We start from the raw sequence: 15,929 nt of genomic DNA on the forward strand, positions 1-15,929 counted from the left end.
CATCTCTACTAAAAATACAAAAATTTGCCGTGTGGTAGTGCGCGCCTGTAGTCCCAGCTACTCAGGAGGCCAAGGCAGGAGAATCGCTTGAACCTGGGAAGCGGAGGGTGCAGTGAGCCGAGATCGCGCCACTACACTCGGCCCTGGCGACAAAGACTCAGTCTCAAAAAAGAAAAAAAAAGGGGGGGGCGGGGCGGCTAGCCTAGGGCGATAAGAATGTAAATTTTAATTCTGTCAACTGATTAGGTAACTTAGTGAAATCACGTCCTCCACGGCGAAACTGGGCTATAGGACGGACGTGCAAATTTCTAAATTCCCGGGTTGGCTTTCAATCCCACAGTGTGGTATTTCCACTTCCCGCGAGTTCGCCAAGGGAGGCATTTTGGCCCTCTCGGCTCACCGTCCGCGCAGCCTCCAAAGCAGCCGTAAGCCCCGCCCCTTGCGCTCAGGACGGCGCGAAAACCCAATTGACAAGAATTCCCTCCGAAGCTCTGTGGTCCGATCTGCGTTCCATTTGCTTTTCCCCTCCCCAGCCTGGGTCCCGAGCACTCATCCTGGAGCGCTGGTTTTGAGTGCACCCTGCATACACTGGCCGCGCCTCAGGGATCTCGCAGCCCGCGCTTTCTCGCCGCCTTTTTCCGTGTTCGACTCGGCTGATCAGGGCCCATCCTCCTCGCCGGCTCTCTATCGGTGGGCGCGGGGGAATCCGAGACGGCTCAGCAGAATCCCAGCAAGTCGCTCCTACTGGAGCGGGCCGCCTCCATGGCCTCTAGGCAGGCCAGGCTGGACCGCGTAAGGTCCTAGGAGCCGGGATTCCGGGAAGCGGGGAGTATGGTGGGGGTCCTGGCCATGGCGGCTGCAGCTGCTCCCCCTCCCGTGAAGGACTACGAGATTGAGGTGAGGTTGAGTCAAGGATCTGTCGAGTTCCTTCCTCTGTCTTTTGGGGGGATTGGGACGTGGGTCTGGGGGGAAGGTGATCCTGACTTTCCCTCTGTGAGGGGAAAGGTGGGAACATTGTGGAGACCCACAGTTGTGTGTGACACATTGTGTGCAACAGTTGCTAGTGTGTGTCGTTTCTTAAGAGTCGTGACAAGTCCTGATAAACATTTGGATTGTGAGATATTTGCGGGGATCACAGTAAGTTGGGGCCTTAAGATAACACGGCCAGTTCCCAGATCCCGAAATGTTGGTAGAACATGATGTTTTGGACTTAATACATATCACAGGGGATCCCAGGGTCAAGTTCTGGGTTCCTGATTTGGAATCACTGAACTTTAGCTCTGAAAAAGATCTTTAAGTTCAACTAGTTCGTACAACTACCTGTGCTAGGAATGCCGCTTTAGAATGTCACAATAGAAATCAAGCAAGGTACTTAAATAAATGAGTTTCTCATGGCTTAGTTTTGGCGGTTGGGAGTTGCAGCGTGACATGTCGATGTTCTTTTTCTTTGATCAAGTTTCAGTGACAGGCACTAAGTGGTCATTATAGAGATTCTTTTTTTATTTTTATTGAGTCGGAGTTTCACTGTGTTGGCCAGGATGATCTCGATCTCTTGACCTTGTGATCCGGCCGCCTCGGCCTCCCAAAGTGCTGGGATTACAGGCGTGAGCCACCGCGCCCGGCCTTTTTTTTTTTTTTTTTTTTTTTTTTAAGAGTTAGGAATGCCACTTTCGAACGTCACAATAGAAATCAAGCAAGGTACTTAAATCAGTTTCTCGTGGCTTAGTTTTGGCGGTTGGGAGTTGCAGCGTGACATGTCGATGTTCTTTTTCTTTTATCAGGTTTTAATGACAGGCACTAAGTGGTCATTACAGAGATTTTTTTTTTCTTAAAGACGGGGGTTTCACCATGTTGATAAGGCTGATCTTGAACTCCCGACCTCAGGTGATCCGCCCGCCTTGGCCTCCAAAGCGCTTGAATTACAGGCATGAGCTACCATGCCCGGCCTATAATAGAGATTCTAATGCAAGTAGTGGGCTAGCATCTTAAAGGAGACTTGCTGTCTTTTACACCTTTTCATCTCAGACTGCATTCTAACTGAAGCATGTATCTTGGCGTCCTCGAAGAGAGTTAAGATGTGTGTATGTTCATTTAACTGTGAACAGTTGTTTGTTTTTTAGAATCTGGTGACTTTTGTCTACTTAGTTGTTATGCTGATACTCCTTTGCTAAATCAAGGCAGCTAGTTACTCAACTTGTCTCAGGTGTGGAAAGGACTTCTGGTACTTGATGTACAGTTCTTGACTTTTATGTGGTCTGTTCTATCAATCTTTCTGTCACAGTTTCTGGTTTTGGCGCCCTAATGCTAAGAGACCCTATTTCATAATAATGTTACTTAGCATTTAATATAGTAAGGGTAAGAACCTTATACACATTATTTGGCTTAGTAGCAACCTTATGATCTGTTATCTGTATTCTACCAATGAAAGAAGGTAAAAAAAATAGCTAAAAGTAAGTTAATTTAATTTTTTGAAAAAGTAAATGAAAAGTTAAAAGTAATTTGCTTAAGATTCTACATCAGTAAATGTCAGAGCCAGCATTTGAATTTAGATCTGCCACACTCCAGAACCTATGTATGTTGCCTTTGATATAGTTGCAGTTTTTCAAATAATAACAATGGCGTTTTTCTTTTTCTTTTTTTTTTTTTGAGACGGAGTTTCGCTCTTGATACCCAGGCTGGAGTGCAATGGCGTGATCTCGGCTCACCGCAACCTCCGCCTCCTGGGTTCAGGCAATTCTCCTGCCTCAGCCTCCTGAGTAGCTGGGATTACAGGCACGCGCCACCATGCCCAGCTAATTTTTGTATTTTTAGTAGAGACAGGGTTTCACCTTGTTGACCAGGATGGTCTCGATCTCTTGACCTCGTGATCCACCCGCCTCGGCCTCCCAAAGTGCTGGGATTACAGGCTTGAGCCACCGTGCCCGGCCACAATGGCGTTTTTCTAGTATGTGTATGATTCCTTTCTTTCTTTTCTTTTTCTTTTTTTTTTCCGAGACAAGGTCTTGCGCTGTCACTCAGGCTGGAGTGCAGTGGTGCAATCTCAGCTCACTACAACCTCTGCCTCCTGTGTTCAAGTGATTCTCTTGCCTCAGCCTCCCAAGTAGCTGGGATTACAGACATGTACCACCACATCCAGTTAATTTTTGTATTTTTAGTAGAAACAGGGTTTCACCATGTTGGCCAGGCTGGTCTCAAACTCCTGAACTCGAGCAATCTGCCCATCTCGGCCTCCCAAAGTATTGGGATTACAGGCGTGAGCCACCGAGCCCAACCTGATTTTGTTTTAACATACACAATTTTAATCTGTCTATAACTTATTTTGCCTCATATTTATCCAAATGTTTAGAAATTTGTCCTAATATTTATTACTCCTTTGCCCACTAACTTGAATGCTACTGTTAACATACACCAAAATTTAAAATATAGCCTTATGTCTGTCTGCTTCTGCTTTTCTAATCTGTTCCATTGAGCTGCTTGCCTATTCTTTTTTTTTTTTTTTTTTTTTTTTTTGAGACGGAGTTTCGCTCTTGTTACCCCGGCTGGAGTGCAATGGTACGATCTCGGCTCACCGCAACCTCTGCCTCCTGGGTTCAAGCAATTCTCCTGCCTCAGCCTCCCACAGTAGCTGGGATTACAGGCACGCGCCACCATGCCCAGCTAATTTTTTTTTGTTGTATTTTTAGTAGAGATGCGGTTTCACCTTGTTGACCATGATGGTCTCGATCTCTTGACCTCATGATCCACCTGCCTTGGCCTCCCAAAGTGCTGGGATTACAGGCATGAGCCACCGCGCCTGGCCTGCTTGCCTATTCTTGCATCACTATTTTGCATTTGATCATGATAGCTTTGTAATATGTTTTAGTTTTCTGGAAGTATAAATCCCCCCTATATTATCTTTAAAAAAAAGTCCTTGTTATTCTGGCAAGTTTATTCTAATAAGTGAACTGAGAGAAGTTAAAAACAAAGGCTGAGGGAGCTTTTTGTAACCAATAAGGTCATATTATTTTTAATTTTTTTTTGAGATGGAGTCTCGCTCTATTGCCCAGGCTGGAGTACAGTGGCCTGATCTTGGCTCCCTGCAACCTCCACTTTCCCTGCTCAAGCCATCTTCCCACCTAAGCCTCCCTAGTAGGTAGGACTACAGGTGCGCATTGGCACACTCAGCTAATTTTTTTGTATTTTCTGTAGAGATGGAGTTTCACCATGTTGCCCAGGCTGGTCTTGAACTCCTGGGCTCAAGCAATTCTGCCTTGGCCTCCCAAAGTGCTGATTACAAGCATGAGCCACTGTACCCAGCAGGTTTTGTTTTAATATAAAGTTTGTACTGAAGTATATATATATATACACACATATATATAGTAAAGTGCACAAATTATAAGTGTACAGCTTGATATGACGTTGAGATTTGAATGTAGATTTAACTTTATTTTTTATTTACTTAGTTTTTTGAGATGACATCTTGCTCTGTCGCCTAGGCTGGAATGCAGTGGCACGATCTTGGCTCACTGCAACTTCAGCCTTCCAGGTTCAAGCAATTCTCTTGCCTCAGCCTCTCGAGTAGCTGGGATTACAGGCGGGTGCCAGCCACCATGCGCAGCTAATTTTTTGTATTTTTAGTAGAGATAGGGTTTCACCACGTTGGCCAGGCTGGTCTCAAACTTCTGGCCTCAAGTGATCCACCTGCCTTGCCCACTGAAAGTGCTGGGATTACAGGTGTGAGCCACCGTGCCTGGCCTGGTTTAACTATACAGCTTATTTTCTTCCTACGGCCAAATGTGATGGCTTGCGCCTGTAATTCCAGCATTTTGGGAGGCTGAGGCAGGCTGATCATGAGTTCAAGAATTCTGACCAGCCTGGCCAATATGGTGAAACCCCATCTCTCCTAAAAATACAAGAATTAGCCAGGTGTGGTGGCATGCACCTGAATTCCAGCTACTTAGGAGGCTGAGGCAGGAGAATCACTTGAATTTAGGAGGCAGAGGTTACAGTGAGCCAAGATCATGCCACTACACTCCAGCCTGGGTGACAGAGTGAGACTCCATCTCAAAAAAAAAGCAAAAAAACCTTATTTTCTTTCTAATGTATCATGTTTTTCAACTAAAGGAGGCTTTTTAAAAAAAATTCTATTATGTAAACTATTAGATCCATGTTTAAAATTTATATTTTGTATTATCTTGCTTGAAATAAGTGCCTTTTTTTCCTTTTTAATTGCTAGCCATGCAAAAAACGAAGGAAAGATGATGACAGATCTTCCTGCAAAACAATTACAAAATATTTATCACCACTAGGGAAGACTGGGGACAGGCTTTTTGCTCCACCAAAACCTAGTAATATTCTGGATTATTTTAGAAAGACCTCACCCACAAATGCGAAGACACAATTAGGGAAAGAGTGCAACATAAAGTCATCTGAATCATTACCTGTTGACAGCAGCAAAGATTGTAAGACACCTTTGGAAATGTTCTCAAATGTAGAGTTTAAGAAGAAAAGAAAGAGGGTTAATTTATCTCATCAACTAAATAATGTTAAAACTGAAAATGAAGCTCCAATTGAAATTAGTAGTGATGATAGCAAAGATGACTGTAGTTTAAATAATGATCTTGTGGAAAGTAGTACTTCTGTTTTACATTACAAGAAACAAGTAGAGGTACTTGGAGAAAACATTCAAGATATAAAAAGTCAGCCAAATACTGTGAGCTCCCTGCAAAATTCTAAAAAAGTAAATCTTAAACAAGGGACCACAAAAAATGACTTCAAAAAGTTGAGAAAAAGGAAGTTCAGAGATGTAGTAGATCTGTCTGAAAGCTCACCCTTGGCAGAGGAACTAAATTTGCTTAAAAAAGATGACAAAGATAGTAAGCAGATGGAGAATACTACAAGTCAAGCAAACTCTAGAGATAATGTAACCGAAGCAGCCCAGTTGAACGATAGTACAATAACTGTCTCATATGAGGAATTTTTAAAAAGTCACAAGGAAAATCAAGTGGAAGAGATACCAGACTCTGCAGTGTCAATTTGTGTTCCTTCTGAAACTGTTGAAGAAATAATAAGAAGTGGTTATACAAGTGAATCAGAAAACTCTGAAATTTCCCAGCAGGTACGCTTTAAGACAGTTACCGTTCTTGCGCAGGTTCACACTATTCCCCGCAAAAAGATAGGGAAAATACCCCCAATTTTCTTGAAACAAAAGCAATTTGAAATGGAAAATAGTTTATCTGATCCTGAGAATGAACAGACAGTTCAGAAAAGAAAATCTAATGTTGTTATACAGGAGGAAGAATTAGAATTGGCTGTGTTGGAAGCTGGAAGTTCTGAAGCTGTGAAACCAAAATGCACTCTAGAAGAAAGACAGCAATTTATGAAAGCATTTAGGCAGCCGGCATCAGATGCACTTAAAAATGGAGTTAAAAAGTCTTTTGATAAGCAGAAAGACCTTAATGAAAAATCTCTACGTGAAGAGGGAAGAGATGACAATTCTAAAAAAATCATGGAAAATTCTAGTATCCAAATAGTTTCAAAAAATGGCAATTCACAGTCACACACTGATAAAGGAAGTTTTCCAAAGGAGAAAAGTAAAAAGCTAAAGAAGAATAAGAAAACATTAGATACTGGGGCTATTCCAGGTGAAAACATAGAGGGAAACACTCAAAAGAAAGAAACAACCTTTTTCTTAAAAGAAAAACAGTATCAAAATAGAATGAGTTTAAGACAAAAGAAAACAGGATTTTTCAAAAGCAGCACTTTATTTGACAATGAAAGTCTTGTTATTGAAGATATAGCAAATGATGACCTGAAGGTTTCTTTTCTGTGTAACAATAATAAATCGTCAAGAAAAACCAGCATACCAGTTAAAGATATTAAAGTTACACATTCTAAGGCTGAATCTGAAGACACCTTGCTAAATGTTTCCACACCCAAGTCAACCAGAAGATCTGGAAGAATTAACAGTACACCTACTACAGAAACCATCAGAGGTATTGATTCTGAAGATGTACAAGATAGTAGTCCAATAAAGGCTTCCACTCCCAAAGCAGCCAACTTACCGGAGAAGCATAGCTTATACACAGCGGAATTAATAACAGTGCCCTTTGATTCAGAGAGCCCTATTAGGTAAGGTTTGTTTTTGTTCTAAAATTCTAGTATTCTGAATGTATTATTAGCTGGGGACAAAAATGCTTTAAGTATTGGAGGGTATTTTTTTTCCTGGAACATAGCTATTTACAAGAAAAAGAAGAGGATCTTTCTTTCTTTCTTTCTTTCTTTCTTTCTTTCTTTCTTTCTTTCTTTCTTTCTTTCTCTCTCTCTCTCTCTCTCTCTCTCTCTCTCTCCCTCCCTCCCTCCCTCTCTCTCTCTTTCTCTCTTTCTTCTTTCTTTAGACAGAGTTTTGCTCTTGTTGCCCAAGCTGGAGTGCAATGGCACAATCTCGGCTCACGGTAACCTTCGCCTCCTGGGTTCAAGCGATTCTCCTATCTCAGCCTCCCTAGTAGCTGGGATTACAGCCTTCCTAGTAGCTGAGATTACGCCACCACACCTGGCTAATTTTGTGTTTTTAGTAAAAACTGGGTTTCTCCTTGTTGGTCGGGTTGGTCTGAAACTCCCAACCTCAGGTGATCCACCCACGTCGGCCTACCAAAGTGCTGGGATTACAGGTGTGAACCACCATGCCCCGCCTTGAAGAAAAAGCACAGAGCTTCAAAAATGCTTCTTTGTTTGCCACATTTAATTATTTAATTTTGAATTTGTTTAAAAAATTATTTATTTATTTATTTATTTATTTACTTATTTATTTATTTATTTTGAGATGGCATCTTACTCTGTTGCCCAGGCTGAAGTGCAGTGGTGCTATCTCGGCTTACTGCAACCTCTGCTTCCTGGGTTCAAGCGATTCTCCTGCCTCAGCCTCCTGTAGCTGGGATTACAGGCATGTGCCACCACGCCTGGCTAATTTTTGTATTTTTAGTAAAGACAGGGTTTTACCATGTTGATCAGGCTGGTCTCTAACTCCTGACCTTGTGATCCACCTGCCTTGGCCTCCCAAAGTGCTGGGATTACAAGTGTGAGCCACCAAGCCTGGCCTTTAATTTTAATTTTTATATTTTATTTTATTTTATTTTATTTTATTTTTGAGATGGAGTCTCACTCTCGTCCAGGCTGGAGTGCAGTGGGGTGATGTCAGCTCACGGCAATCTCTGCCTTCTAAGTTCAAGTGATTCTTGTGCCTCAGCTCCTGAGTAGCTGTGATTACAAATGTGTCCCACCATGCCCTGCTAATTTCTTGTATTTTTAGTAGAGACGGAGTTTTACCATGTTGGCCAGGCCAGTCTTGAACTCCTGACCTTAACTGATCTGCCTGCCTCGGCCTCCCAAAGTATTGGGATTGCAGGTGTGAGCCACCATGCCTAGTGAGTTTGACTTACTTTTGAATCACTGGTTTGAAACTGATGGGAATTATTTTTTTTCTCCTGTTTTAGAACAGTCCAGAAATTGGAGCCCTAGTTGGTTCTTAGCTATCTGTCTATCTACGTATCTCTAGCTATCTATCTGGAAACAAGGTCTCACTGTGTTGACCAGTCTGGTCTTGAACTCCTGGGGTCAAGCAATCCTTCCATATCAGGCTCCTGAGTAGCTGGGATTACATGCAGACACCACTGTACCAGCTCTATCTTATCTATATTTAATTGAGATTCTTGTATGTTATAATCATGAAAATGTTTCTGAATATTTTTCTTTCAGAATGAAATTCACCAGAATTAGTACTCCCAAAAAATCCAAGAAAAAATCTAACAAAAGATCTGAGAAATCTGAAGCAACTGACGGAGATTTTATTTCTCAGACTAGAAAGGTAATTAAAATATTAGAGAGTCCTATAAGTGGCATTCTGTTTCCCTAAAAAACAAATAAAAGGCCAGGCACAGTCGCTCATGCCTGTAATCCTAGCACTTTGAGAGGCTGAGGCGAGCAGATCATGAGGTCAGGAGATTGAGACCATCCTGGCTAACATGGTGAAACCCCGTCTCTGCTAAAAGTAAAAAAAATTAGCTGGGTGTGGTGGCGCACGCCTGTAGTCCCAGCTACTCAGGAGGCTGAGGCAGGAGAATTGTTTGAACCCAGGAGGCAGAGGTTGCAGTGAGCCTAGATCATGCCACTGCATTCTAGCCTGGGCGACACAGCGAGACTCCATCTCAAAGCAAAAACAAAAATAAGATACTGAAAAACCCCACATTACTATTGGAAGTACTGAGCCAAAAGAAAATTCATGTATTTCATAAATTGGTTAACTACAACCCTGTGATATTTTTCACTATTATCTCTTTCCTCTGGTTGATTAAGATACCTTATTGTGAGGTGAAAGCAATCGATAAAGGCAGAGTATAATTTACTTATGAAAAGCTTTCTTAATGAGTTTATATTGTGATCAGTTTCCTTAACACTGCCGATCTTAGTTTGGAATGCTGTAACAAATTACTGTAGACTAAGTGGCTTAAATGACAAATATATTTCTCTCAGTTACGGGGATTGAGAAATGCACAATCACACGTCAGCTGATGCAATGTCTGATGAGGTCTGCAGATGACGGTCTTGTTTTCTCACATGGTAGAGAACATGTAGAGAGAGGGCTCCACCCACATGACCTCCTAAAACCATCACATAAAGGGTTAGGATTCCAACATACGAATTTTCAGGAGATACATTCAGTCTGTCACAGTACCTATAGGTCATGATTGAATTTTTGGCTTATTTCTGTAGATTAGAGACTCAAAAACAGAGTTTTTCAACCTTGCTGTTATTGAAATTTTGGCTGGATAATTCTTTGCTGTGTAGGACTGTCCTGTGCATTTAGCAGCACTCTGGCCTCTATCCATAAGATGCCAGTAGCACCCCAAGTAACTCCCATATTATGACAACCAAAAATGTGTCCAGTCATTGCTAAATATCCCCTGGAGGGGAAAATAATCACTTCCACTTGAAAAACAACAGATCTAAAGGGAGAGGTAAGATATATAAGAATGGTTTAGTTGTTTCTGCAAAATAAGCTCCTTGTCCCCACCATGGCAGAATTGGAGTAGGTACAGGTATGTGTGTTTCGAAAAAGCCACCAAGGTAACTCTGAATTAATCCTTGGGTGAAAACCACTTTCCTTTGCTTTTATTTAACAGCTGTCATTTTTGACATCACATTCTAGGCACTGTGCTTAGTACTCACATCATTAATCTCATAAAGTAAATATTATTTAACCCTGTTTTGTAGATGAAGAAACTTGCTGTTAGTTCATAGGATAAGGAAAAGGTTTTTATCTGTGACTCTGGGAAGTGTCTTTCCTAGTGTTACACAACTATAAGTAGTTAGAAAGATGGTCTGTAGTCTTTGGGAAAACATGCAAGATTCCAGCTGATTGTACCACAGCTAAAGGTTAAAAGTCTCTGCAGTGAACTTTGTCCCATATATTTTATTTTTCTTAATTCTAGAAGACAGCTTCAACTTTAATTTTTTTAGAGATATGTCTTGGTTTGCCTCATGTACTACTTAAAATTGGGATTTAATAGTAAATTTTCCAGCAACAGAAGTCTCAAAATTAAATGTATCCAAATTAGGACCTTTATCCAAACTTAGATCAGTTATTTTGTCTCAGTCTGTCAATGAACCTCTTACCACAGGGCCCTTGTTTACTGAAGCCTTATCCAGGCTTGTGTACTAGCTCTAGGAGAAAATCTTAGTAATTTTCTGGGTGAGATTTTTCTTTTTTCTTTTTCTTTTTTTTTTCATTTGTTATTTTTGTAGAGACAAGGTGTTGCTATTTTGCCCAGGCTGTTCTCAAACTCCTGAACTCAAGCAATCCTGCAGCCTTGGACTCCCACAATGCTGGTATTACAGGCATGAGCCACTGTGCCTGGCCAGATTTTTCATGTTTCTGTGAGAATAAGGAGTAAACTGGTTCTCCTAAGAACCCCATATTGATAACAGTTTATTGTTTATCCTTGCAGATAATAGTTTTTTAATAGTTACATTTTTTCTCTCCAGACATCTTTTCTCTGCCTAAATGTATATATTTTTTATAAAGGGATCGATCATATAATGTAAACTGTTCTGCGTCTTTCTGTGTATGTTTAATTCCAACATAAAAACTTGTTGAACTCAATATGGAAAGCACATTCTCTGGAAGATAATATTTAAATGTATATGGTCACATTGTACGTCAATGGCAGTGCTAAGCCTGAAGGTCAGACTTTATTCTTACCTGATGCTCTTTTTCCATATCAAAATACCTTTTCAACCTTGCTCCAAAGGATTCAGCCTAAAATACTCTTTGTACTCTAAAGTACCATGTTGTAATTCTTGTTTGTTTTTTTGAGACAGTTTTACTCTGTTGCCGAGGCTGGAGTGCAGTGGCATAATCACAGCTCACTGCAGGCTCAACTCCCCAGGCTCAATCCATCCTCCCACCTCAAACTCCCAAGTACCTGAGACTACAGGTTTGCACCATCATGCCTGACTAATTTTTAAATTTTTGTAGAGATAGGGTCTTGCTATATTGCCCAGGCTGGCTCCGAATTCCTGGGCTTAAGTGATCTTCTCTCCTGGGCCTCCCAAAGTTCTGGGATTACAGGCATGAGCTACTGCACCTGGCCTTATGTTGTATTTTTTATGTAATAGATCTTCTTGCTCTGTCTCTGTTTCTCTCTCTATATATATGTAGGTATGTGTGATGTATATACACATAATGATACACACAATAATAATGTACACTATATAATTGTACTATACCTGTTTGTACTCTTTCTTCTTTATCATATATAAGAACCTTGAGACTGAGTATGGTGGGTCATTTCTGTAATCCTAGCACTTTGAAAGGCCGAGGCAGGCAGATTACCGGAGGTCAGGATTTGAGATCAGCCTGGCCAACGTGGTGAAACCAGGTCTTTACTAAAAAGGCAAAAATTAGCTGGGTGTGGTGGTGGGCTCCTGTAGTCCCAGCTACTTCAGAGGCTGAGGCAGGAGAATCGATTGAACCTGGGAGGGGGAGGTTGCAGTGAGCTGAGGTCATGCCACTGCACTCCAGGCTGGGTGGCAGAGCTAGACTCTGTCTCAAATTAAAAAAAATAATAATAACCTTGAGGCCAAGGTCCCTGTGTTATAATACTATTTTCTCAATAGTATCCAGCCTAGAGCCACTCATACAGTAGACTGGGTAACTGTTTGTATGTGGAAAGTACTTTGCTTGAATTTGGTGACTAAAATTTAAAAATACACTGCCAAGTCTATACTACAGACATCCTCCTGGGTGTTTTGTTCACATGTAAATTTATTTACTTGGATAATTTCAAGCAAGAAATAAAGGCAAACTAATAATAACTAGATACATTTCAATTTAAGGTCCCTGGTAAGATTTGAATAACCATTTCTTTATTGATTAATGTGATTTGCAATTGTATTTTTTTCTATTAGTAAATATTAAATATTTTCCAGTGATATAAATTAATATTTCAATTTTTTGTCTAGGCAAGCAATGCTTCCAAAAACATATCAAAAGCAAAACAATTGATTGAAAAAGCAAAAGCTTTACATATCAGTAGGTCAAAGGTGACTGAAGAAATAGTGATTCCCTTAAGGCGCTCCTCTAGACATCAGACACTTTCTGAAAGGAAGAAATTGTCCAAAACAGAAGTAAGTATTACAGATATCTGTTGGTATAAATTCTCTCCTATTTTGCTGTTTGGAGTGGGAGAAGGAAACTGTTATAAAGTTATGAGGTAGGTTTGTGTGATAGCTTGAAGTGGTAGAGAGAATATTATTTTCAGTTTTGCTTTAAAAGCCTTCTGCTTTTTTTTGTTTGCAGAATACAGTTTGAATCCTTCTTAAGTCACTCAAGATCTTTCACAGGATGAACTACCTCTTCCCTTTTTTTTGTTTTTTGAGACAGAGTTTTGCTCTTGTTGCCCAGGCTAGAGTGCAATGGCATGATCTTGGCTCACTGCAACTTCCACCTCCTGGGTTCAAGCAATTCTCCTGTCTCAGCTTCCCAGGTAGCTGAAATTACAGGTGTATTTTTAGTAGAGATGGGGTTTCACCATGATTGGCCAGGCTGGTCTTGAACTCCTGAACTCAGGTGATCCACCCGCTTTGGCCTCCCAGAGTGCTGGGATTACAGGCGTGAGCCACCGTGCCTGGCCCTCTTCCCTTTCTTCAAAACAACTCTTTGCTCTAGTCACACTAAATTGTTCATTTTTCCCTAAATGGTGCAGTTTTCACGGTATTCATTTTATTGTTATCAGCTTGAAATATACATTCCAGGTACTCTCTTCTATGTGAGGAATTCCTACTCAAGCTTTGAGATCCTGCCAACTGCCAATACCTCCCCTTTTGAAAAAAATACTTAAGTTGTGGCTGGGCATGGCGACTCACGCCTGTAATCTCATCTCAGCACTTTGGGAGACCGAGGCGGGCGGATCATGAGGTCAGGAGTTTGAGACCAGCATGGTGAAACCATGTCTCTACTAAAAATACAAAAATTAGCCAGGTATGATGATGCAAACTTGTAATCCCAGTTACTCAGGAGGCTGAGTCAGGAGAATCGCTTGCAGAGGCAGAGGTTGCAGTGAGCTGAGATTGCGCCATTGTATTCCAGCCTGGGTGACAGAGTGAGACTCCGTCTCAAAAAAAAAAAACAAGTTTAACTGAGATATAATTCATATACCATGCACTTCGCCATTTAAAGTGTACAGTTCAGTGGCATTTGTATATTGATAGAGTTGTGCATTTATTACTATAGTCAATTTTAGAACATTTTCATTACCCCAAAAATAAACTCTTTTCTTCTTAGTTGTTACCCCCCAATCCCCTCATTCCAACAGCCCTAGCTAACTACTAATCTTTTTCTGTCTCTAGATTTGCCTTTTCAGGACATTTCAAATAAATGGTATCATATAACGTGATTTTTTTGTGTCTGGCTTCTATTGCTTAGGATGTATTTTCAGGATTTATGTTATAGCCTCATATTTCTTTTTATTGCCAAATACCCGATTCATCAGTTGATGGACATTTGTGTTGTTTCCACTTTTTGGCTATTCTGCACATTTTACCAACTCCTTCAAGCTTTGCTTGTATTCAAGACTCTTCTGGTGGAATATATAAAAAGAAAAAATAACAATAACAAAAAATAATGCCCTAAGCACAGTGGCTCATGCCTGTAATCCCAGCACTTTGGGAGGCTTAAGTGGGCAGATCACAAGGTTAGGAGTTCGAGACCAGCCTGACCAACATGGTGAAACTCCATCTGTACTAGAAATATAAAAATTAGCCAGGCATGGTGGCATGCACCTCTAATGTAATCCCAGCTACTCGGGAAGCTCAGGCAGCAGAAATGCTTTATCCCAGGAGGCGGAGGTTGCAGTGAGCCGAGATTGTGCCACTGCTCTCCAGCCTGGGTGACAGAGCAAGACTCTGTCTCAACAACAAAAAATAAAAAATAAAACAAAATAAAATAATGAAAGCTATGCTGATGCCTTCAAAACAAATAGTTTCTTTCCTGATGGGTACTTTACTTTTGTATATTTTTTTGTATTGATTGTGCACTCACCATGCTGTATTATAACTAGTTTAAACTATCCGCTCATGGATTAGCTCTTCCTTTCTCCTCTATATTCAGATATAACATTTGAGGCCAATTCTTAAGTTTTGCCTGTGTGTTCCCAGTTTCTTCTATATTGCCTCACATATGGTAAGGGCTCAGAAAATCTATGTTGATGACAGGAAAATAACAAACTTCATTCTTTTTTTTTTTGAGATAGAGTCTCACTCTGTCTCCCAGGCTAGAGTGTAGTGGTGTGATCTCTGCTCACTGTAACCTCTGCATCCCGGGTTCAAGCAATTCTCCTGTCTCAGTCTCCTGAGTAGCTGGGATTACAGGTGTGTGCCACCATGCCTGGCTATTTTTTTTTTTTTTTGTATGTTTAGTAGAGACAGGGTTTCACCATATTGGCCAGCCTGGTTTTGAACTCCTGACCTCAGGTGATCCACCTGCCTCAGCCCCACAAAGTGCTGGGATTACAGGCGTGAACCACCACACCTGGCCAACAAACTTCATTCTAATACATTTCTAGGGTGTACAGTTCTAACAGGGCTATAACCAGACTTTTTATAACTTGGTCATATTGACTGTTTATTTGGAATACAGTCTGTTAGTTGCTTTTTAAAAATTTTCTGCATATGAATGCCAGGTCATATGTTAGTTCATTTATTTATTTATTTATTTTGAGGCAGAGTCTCACTCTGTTGCCCAGGCTGGAGTGCAGTGGCGAGGTCTCAGCTCACTGCAACCTTCTCCATCTCCCAGGTTCAAGCAATTCTCTCTCCTCAGCCTCCTGAGTAGCTGGGACTACAGACATATGCCCCTACACCTGGGTAATTTTTGTATTTTTAGTAGAGACGGGGTTTCACTATAGGAGGCCGAGGTAGGTGGATCACCTGAGGTTAGGAGTTTGAGACCAGCCTAGCCAACATGGCGAAACCTTAGCTCTACCAAAAATACAAAAATTAGCCAGGCATGGTGGCGCGTGCCTGTAGTTCCAGCTACTTGGGAGGCTGAGGCAGGAGAATCGCTTGAACCCAGAAGGTGGTGGTTGCAATGCTTCAGCCTGGGAGACAGAGCGAGATTCTGTCTCAAACCAAAACAAAACAAAAAAATAAAATAAAGAGCGGATGCAGTGGCTCATGCCTGTAATCCAAGCACTTTGGGAGGCTGAGGCAGGTGGATCACTTGAGGTCAGGAGTTCAAGACCAGCATGGCCAAAATGGTGAAACTCCGTCTCTACTAAAAATATAAAATTAGCTGGGTGTGGTGGTGTGTGCCTGTAATTCCAGCTACTTGGGAGGCTGAGGCAGGAAAATCGCTTGAACCCGGGAGGTGGAGGTTGCAGTGAGCCGACGTTGCA

The 15,929-nt window shown here is 41.3% G+C and overlaps 1 protein-coding gene across 6 annotated transcripts in view; it reads left to right on the plus strand.

Moving 5' to 3' along the window:
- The first annotated feature begins 462 nt into the window (after positions 1-462).
- ATAD5 (ATPase family AAA domain containing 5) overlaps positions 463-15,929 on the plus strand; it is a 69,637-nt gene continuing 54,170 nt past the window's right edge. For all 6 annotated transcript variants that reach the window (XM_064367673.1, XM_064367674.1, XM_021669762.2 and 3 more), the window contains exons 1-4: positions 463-897; positions 5,216-7,110; positions 8,734-8,842; positions 12,499-12,663. In XM_064367673.1, the coding sequence (XP_064223743.1) occupies positions 832-897; positions 5,216-7,110; positions 8,734-8,842; positions 12,499-12,663 (2,235 nt within the window). In that variant the 5' untranslated portion in view covers positions 463-831. The remainder of the gene's footprint in view (positions 898-5,215; positions 7,111-8,733; positions 8,843-12,498; positions 12,664-15,929) is intronic.

Source organism: Aotus nancymaae, unplaced genomic scaffold (genome assembly GCF_030222135.1).
Source record: "Aotus nancymaae isolate 86718 unplaced genomic scaffold, 86718_ANA_hifiasm-v0.15.2.pri h1tg000072l, whole genome shotgun sequence".
NCBI lineage: Eukaryota > Metazoa > Chordata > Mammalia > Primates > Aotidae > Aotus > Aotus nancymaae.